Genomic DNA, 6,410 nt, shown 5'->3' with positions numbered 1-6,410 from the left:
CGTCCTCCTCCTCCTCCTCCTCCTCCTCCTCCTCCTCCTCGTCTTCTTCTTCTCTCTTCTTCTTCTTCTTCTTATCTTTTCCCCCAAAGGCTCTGCGTGTATCTAACTCACTAACGTTCTGAGGGATAATTTCCCTATCCGTCACAGCATATACTCAGCGCTCCCAAAGCCGACCATTCTCGTTACCGCCGGCTATTGGCGGGGGCCTTCTCCGAGCGCGGCCTTCGCGCTCAAGAACCGCTGATCAACCAGCATCTCGACCTGCTCCTCCAGCGCCTCACCGCGTTGGCCACTGCCGGCGAGTCGGTTGACTTCACGGAGTGGTACAGCATGATGGTGTTCGACGTGATCGGGGACCTGGCATGGGGGGAGTCCTTCCATTCCCTGCGTGAAGGAAAGCTGCACGAGTGGATCCCAGCAATTGCATCAACAGTCAAGTTCGCGATGCAGTCCAGTCCGCTGCTGGAGTACGGACTGGGATGGCTGATCCCCCTGTTCGTCTCGCGCACGGTGCGCGAGCAGCGCGCAGCGAATTACCGGTTCTCCGAGGCCAAGGTGGCCCAGCGTCTGCGGGTGAAGGGGGCCCGCGGCGACTTCTGGGACCGGGTGGTAATCAAGAGCGCGGACGACAACCGCACCGGCGAGGGAATGACGCGCGGCGAAATGCTTAACAATGCCAGTATCCTCGTGCTCGCCGGCTCCGAAACCAGCGCCACCACCCTCTGCGGTATGACCTACTTTCTGCTGCGCAACCCGGCCGCCTATCGCCGGCTGGTCGCCGAGATCCGTGGCGCCTTCTCCGCCCGCGCTGATATCACCATGGTCTCCCTCGGACATCTGCCGTATCTCAATGCGGTGTTTCAGGAGACCTTGCGTCTGTACCCCCCAGTGCCAACGCACAGCCAACGGGTTCCGCCCAAGGGTGGTGCGCTGGTGTGCGGGCAATGGATCCCGGAAAATGTGAGTTGCGCGCCGCTCCGCTGCCTTACCCCTTTCCCCCTTCCCTCCCTCGCCCCCTCCTACACAAAGGATGACTGACTGCAGTCATTGCTGATAATGCGAAAAATGGACAAATAGACTAGCGTCGGAATTTCCATGATGGGGGCCTGCCTTGATCCGGAAAACTTCCATCGCGCGCGAGAGTTTTGCCCGGAACGCTGGCCCGAAGACGCCCCGGTTGAGTTCCGTCAGGACAACAAGGCCGTCTACCAGCCATGGAGCATGGGGACACGCAACTGTCTGGGGCGCAACCTGGCACTCGCGGAAATCCGGCTGATCATGGCCAACCTGCTGTGGACCTTCGATCTGGAAATGGACCAAGATCGCATGGGAAGGAGAGCAGGTGAGTGGATCGACCAGAAGATTTGGGGGGTTTGGTTCAAGAAGCCGCTCTGGGTCTCGTTGAGACTGGCTCGAGACCAGGTTTCATCATGATAAACGGGCTGGAGGAAGATTGACCCCTGATATCGTTGGAAGAGAAGGAGGAGTGCAACTCCGAGTTTCCTCCGGGAGAGAAATAGTCGCGAGACTGGTGACCATGGAGCTTAGTTCGATGCATGTATAGTCTCGAAATGCCTTGAAGCTTCTATATCGATGGTATGATGTGTGGTGATGCTCTCTCTGAGACATAGGGTCAGTAATAATTACCGATTCTTTTCTCCAAATTGAGATTGTCGCCAGAAGGCAAGGGTGTTGATATCTAGCTATGTATATATACTCATATACATATAGTTATGGAAAAAAAGATCGTTCAGGTCCAAGCGTAGGAACAAGTCATGCTTCGGTTAGCGTTAGCTGTTTGCTTCTCCCACTTCCTCAAAGAATCACGTCCTCTGCCCCAACACCTCAACTCTCTTCACCCCTCAATATAACATAAGCAATACCTCCAGAACACTCTTTCCTCCTCCCGGACCCCGAGTGGACTGAGTGGGCCGCTACTACTACTCATCCTCCTCGTCACCAGGCCCGCCTTGCTTCCCCTTGACGCTTTTCCACTCGAGTGCACATGCGCCCAAGGCGGAGAGTGCGGCCATGATGGTGCCGACGATGAACACCCAGCGCAGAGCGGTGTTATACTCCACCAGGACGGCATGCAAGTCTTTGGTCGGAACAATGCTGCGCAGATCGGTGGCGCCGGTGTTGATAATGGTTTCGGGGTCGAGGTCGTCGAGGACGTGGGTCAGGCCGGCAATCAACTTATGGTCAAAAACGTTCTCGCCCACGGAGACGAAGATGGTACCGCCCAGCTGCTGGCAGAAGAAGACAAGGGAGACGCCGACGGGGATGTCGCGGGGCTGGAGGACGGTCTGAACGGCGATGGCGGCGTGCTGCATGCCTAACCCGATCCCGAAGCCCAGGATAATCTGGTAGCCAATCCACATGCCGGCGCTCGTGTCAACGTGCCACGTGGAAATCAGCCCAGCGCCTAGGGGCATCAGACACGAGGAGGCAATGGTGAACGGGGTGTAGTATCCCAGCCGGCCCACCAGCTGGCCGGACAACGTGCTGCCGGCGACCAGCGAGAGCACCAGCGGCAGGGTGTCGATGCCGGACTGCACAGCGGTGCGGTCCTTGATCGCCTGCAGCCAGATGGGAAGGTAGTAGAGCAGCATCAACATCGTCGATGCCAGACAGAACATAAACCACATCGCCGCCACGACGCTGCGGTTCCCAATCACCCGCGGCTGAATCGTCGCCGTCGCCGGGGTGTACACCTCGACCATCACCCAGATTATCAGGCAGAGGCCAAACATCACGAACAGCAGGATAACGCGCCAATTGCTCCAGGCGTACTTGCTGCCACCCCACTGCAGGGCTAGCAAGAGGCATATCAACGCGGAGAAGAGAAAGAGCTCGCCGAGAAGGTCGAGCCTGGCCAGCTTCTGCCGAAGCGTCAGCCCCGGGTGCATCGCGGGTGTGGGCTTCAGCGCCAGAAAGATGACCAACATGGCGGCACCCCCGATCGGCAGGTTGATGTAGAAACACCAGCGCCAGTTGACCTCGCTGGTAAAGGCGCCTCCCAGCAGGGGGCCCACCACGGAAGAGGTGCCCAGTACTGCGCTGAAGAAGCCGTTATACAGTGGCCGCTTGTGCAGTGGCACCGCCGACATCATAAGCACGATAGCCCCGGACATGATACCCGCACTCCCCATGCCGGCGATCGCTCGCCCCAGAATAAAGGCGAGTGAGTTGGGTGCCGTGGCGCAGATCAACGACCCGATTTCAAAGAGAAAGACCAGCGCCAGGAAGACGTACTTGGCCGGGTAGAAGCCGTACACCTTGCCCCACAGGAGCTGGAAGCAGCATGCGGTTACCATGAACGCACTGCCATACCACCCGATATCGCCCAGGCTGTTGAACTCGTTGGTGATCTGAGGAATCGCGGTTGCAATGATCGTGCGGTCCTAGATGTTGTGCAGGTGTTAGCGCAGGTTAGTCCTCAATCCCACAAAGTCGTCATCTCCGTAATGCGTCCAAAACATCAAACGATAAAAAAGCTCCTCACCAGCGACATGATAAAGATGGCACACAGGATACAGATCATGATGAGGGCGACCTGTACAGGCCCAGGATATTCGGGCTCAGGCGAGTCGGCCGACTCCTTGAGACTCGAGGGGCTTCTCTCCACCTTGCTCTCCTGCGACACCTCGACCTCTGCGGTGTCCTTGAAGTCCTCCGCCTGGTCGCAGGCGGGGACATCTTTGCTAGTCATTGCTATATTGGAGAGGTGAGCGGATGCGATGAAGGTAGAGGTAATAGTTGACTCGATTCTCTTGCTGAGCTGTGGCTACTCCCGACGCATCTACAGACTCTATTGGCAAGAAATTAGGACTGTGGTGGATACAAGAAACAATCACGTTGGGGTCAACCGAAAGTAATCAACGCCCAGCCGGCAGCAAGAACACTCAAAGAATGATATGACTGGACGGGTGCAGGTGCACAGGAGGAGAGGAGAGAACGGCATCAAGAACGGGCGTAGGGAGGCAAGGAGCGAAGACGCAAATCACCAACCAGCGTCGGGATTCGGGGCGTCGGGGATTCAGAGGGCCCGATGGTGGGATCGAACTCCGATGTCCGGCCGGACAAAAAAGCAAGCTGAAACCTGTCACATGTGATTCGATAACTTGAGATCTGAGATGTGCGCTATTTACAGTTGAGACTTTCGGGGGCGGAAGGCGGCGTGGACGTAGATACTGGGTGTGCACACACCCCTCTCTGGCCACGAGAATTCCAACTCGCCAAGCCCTTACAAGCAGCCACAAGCTACTTGGTGCCTCTGTTTCCTCACGCTACTTACTTATTTGGAAATGATGAGGCCCGCGGTTGGCTAGAGATAAGAGCAGGCTCTGCCCCTCCTAATCAGCAAGACCAGCCTATGGGTGGTGTGATTTAAGGCGCTATGTAACCCAATCTATTTCGCACAAACAAGCATCGCAGAACCCCGGCCAAATAGAAGCTTCTTCCTAGAACCCGAGCTTGGTCGGCTAACTATTTTATTATTATTAAAAAAAGAATTCCGGGCATCTCGGGGTCACGTGATTGATTCTCAGATACTGATTCAGATGGAGTATAGAGCAGCTTGGAATAGTTCTTCGTTTCTGTGTGTGTCCGGTGAAACTGACTCGACAGCTACGGCGGACAATTGTGGTCATCCAGCAAGTGAGTTTTTGCTTGGTGTTCTGCCGGCAGAACGAATGCATTATTCTAGCTAGACTATTGAAGTATATATATACAGTACGGTCTGGAGTGATCGAGATGATTATGAACTTAACAGAGAGAGAGTGCGTGTATATGTAAGTATTCATACACTGACCCCTTGCCTTAGATAATATTCAGGTGTTTACTATCTCTAGTTGCTATATGAATTTATTTCTTTCTAACTATGGCTTTTCTAAACAAACATAGAGCCTTGTTCAGATATATAGAGACTAGAGCCTAGTATTATATTCCACAGGTTTTATAGTTTATAATTTTAAAATCTCTATATTACTTCTGCAAAGTCTAGTATTGCACTAATAGTACTTTCTTTGCTTTCAAGCTCTAGCACCAAGTCAGTCTATCACGAGTTTCTTCAATTCTATGCATACTGTGCTTTTCTTGCTGAGTTCACTTTCTAGGCCCTAAAAAAAGCAGATAATAATAGTTTTTAAAAATTATATTTTAAGATTCAAAAATCCTCTATTACTCGAATTAAAAAAAACTTAGATCGTTCATAAAACAGATAAAATGATTCTGAAGCCGGTATGTGGAAAAATTAAAGAGTTTAATTGCAAATTTTTTAAAGGACTCATATTGAAAATATCTATTATTTCTATTGTTATTGATTTTTAGCTGTATAGAATGATGAAATTGCTTTTTTTCATATACAAAACTTGTTTAATAAAAGCCTAATATAGTTATTTATTTTCTTATTTTTTTATATTGTATAAAAAGCATATACGTCTGCATAGTGCCAGCTTGAATTATTTTTTAGGCTTTTTTTAATCTAACTGCAGTTGATGTTAAGTTTAGAATAATCTAAATTAAAAAGAATTTAAGTATGAATTTTTAATACTATACTTCTATAATTATCAAATTATAGTATCTGAGCTTAAAAGTTTTTAGTAATATCTATTCTTCTTTTTATATTATTAGATAGAATGGCTTAATCTGACTGTTATATCTTAATTTTAATCTGACTATAATCTGGCGGTTAGATTTAAATATAAAAAAGTATTAACTATATAATTAAAATTTAAGAAGAATTCTGAATACCTTTACTTCTACTTTAATAAAACCTTACTTTTCACTTAAACTTTATATAGGATTCTATATAAAATTTAAGTAAAAAGTAAAGTAAAAGTAAAAGTAAAGTAAAAGATAATATTATAAATAATCTCTGTATTTATGGCGAATTGCTAATAGTATATTTACTTATCTTCAGTATAACAGTTGTAATGTTAATAACTCAGATTTTTTTTAGTATTTAACTTTCAGAATCTTACTAGACTTTTGGATAGTAAGAATTAGTTTTGAAATTAATAGACTGCTACTATTCTATATTTAACTGTATTTTTTTCTTTATAATTCTAATTCTTTTTTTTAATTATTTATAGAATATAGTATATCTCTGTAATTCTTATATTTAGATAGCAGTTTAGAATCAGAAACCTTTTTAACTACTAATAATTTATTAATTTTACTATTAGATTTTTTTAATAGAGAATCTTACTATAGTTAGAAATACTATTAGTCGGCTATAAGATTATCAGCAGTTATAAAAATAAATTATTAAATTATAATAGAAAATCTAATATAATAATATTAAATTAGTACCGACTTAATAATAAAAAACTTTTTTTTTAAATAAATCTAAAATAAATATTAAAATTAAAGATATCCCGCAATTCGAACTTTTCTTTAATATATAA

General features: G+C 47.5%; 2 protein-coding genes across 2 annotated transcripts in view; one reads left to right on the top strand and one right to left on the bottom strand.

Annotated features, from left to right (window-relative positions):
- ASPACDRAFT_1874402 (cytochrome P450) overlaps positions 1 to 1,434 on the top strand; it is a gene marked incomplete at its 3' end in the record, with an annotated part of 3,156 nt that extends 1,722 nt beyond the window's left edge. The window contains exons 2-3 of the mRNA XM_020198037.1: positions 148 to 960; positions 1,078 to 1,434. Of these exons, the coding sequence (XP_020053364.1) occupies positions 148 to 960; positions 1,078 to 1,434 (1,170 nt within the window). The remainder of the gene's footprint in view (positions 1 to 147; positions 961 to 1,077) is intronic.
- A 188-nt stretch (positions 1,435 to 1,622) lies between these two features.
- Positions 1,623 to 3,904, bottom strand: ASPACDRAFT_81137 (MDR family MFS transporter). Its single transcript, XM_020205804.1, has 2 exons — positions 3,506 to 3,904; positions 1,623 to 3,404 (listed from the first exon to the last, which is right to left on the bottom strand). Exons 1-2 carry the CDS (start codon positions 3,710 to 3,712, stop codon positions 1,941 to 1,943), a joined length of 1,671 nt encoding a protein of 556 aa, XP_020053363.1. The 5' UTR covers positions 3,713 to 3,904; the 3' UTR covers positions 1,623 to 1,940.
- Positions 3,905 to 6,410: the final 2,506 nt, after the last annotated feature.

Source organism: Aspergillus aculeatus (genome assembly GCF_001890905.1).
Source record: "Aspergillus aculeatus ATCC 16872 unplaced genomic scaffold ASPACscaffold_15, whole genome shotgun sequence".
Lineage (NCBI taxonomy): Eukaryota > Fungi > Ascomycota > Eurotiomycetes > Eurotiales > Aspergillaceae > Aspergillus > Aspergillus aculeatus.
Note: the sequence above shows the minus strand (reverse complement) of the source record. Positions and strands in the feature narration are given on the sequence as shown.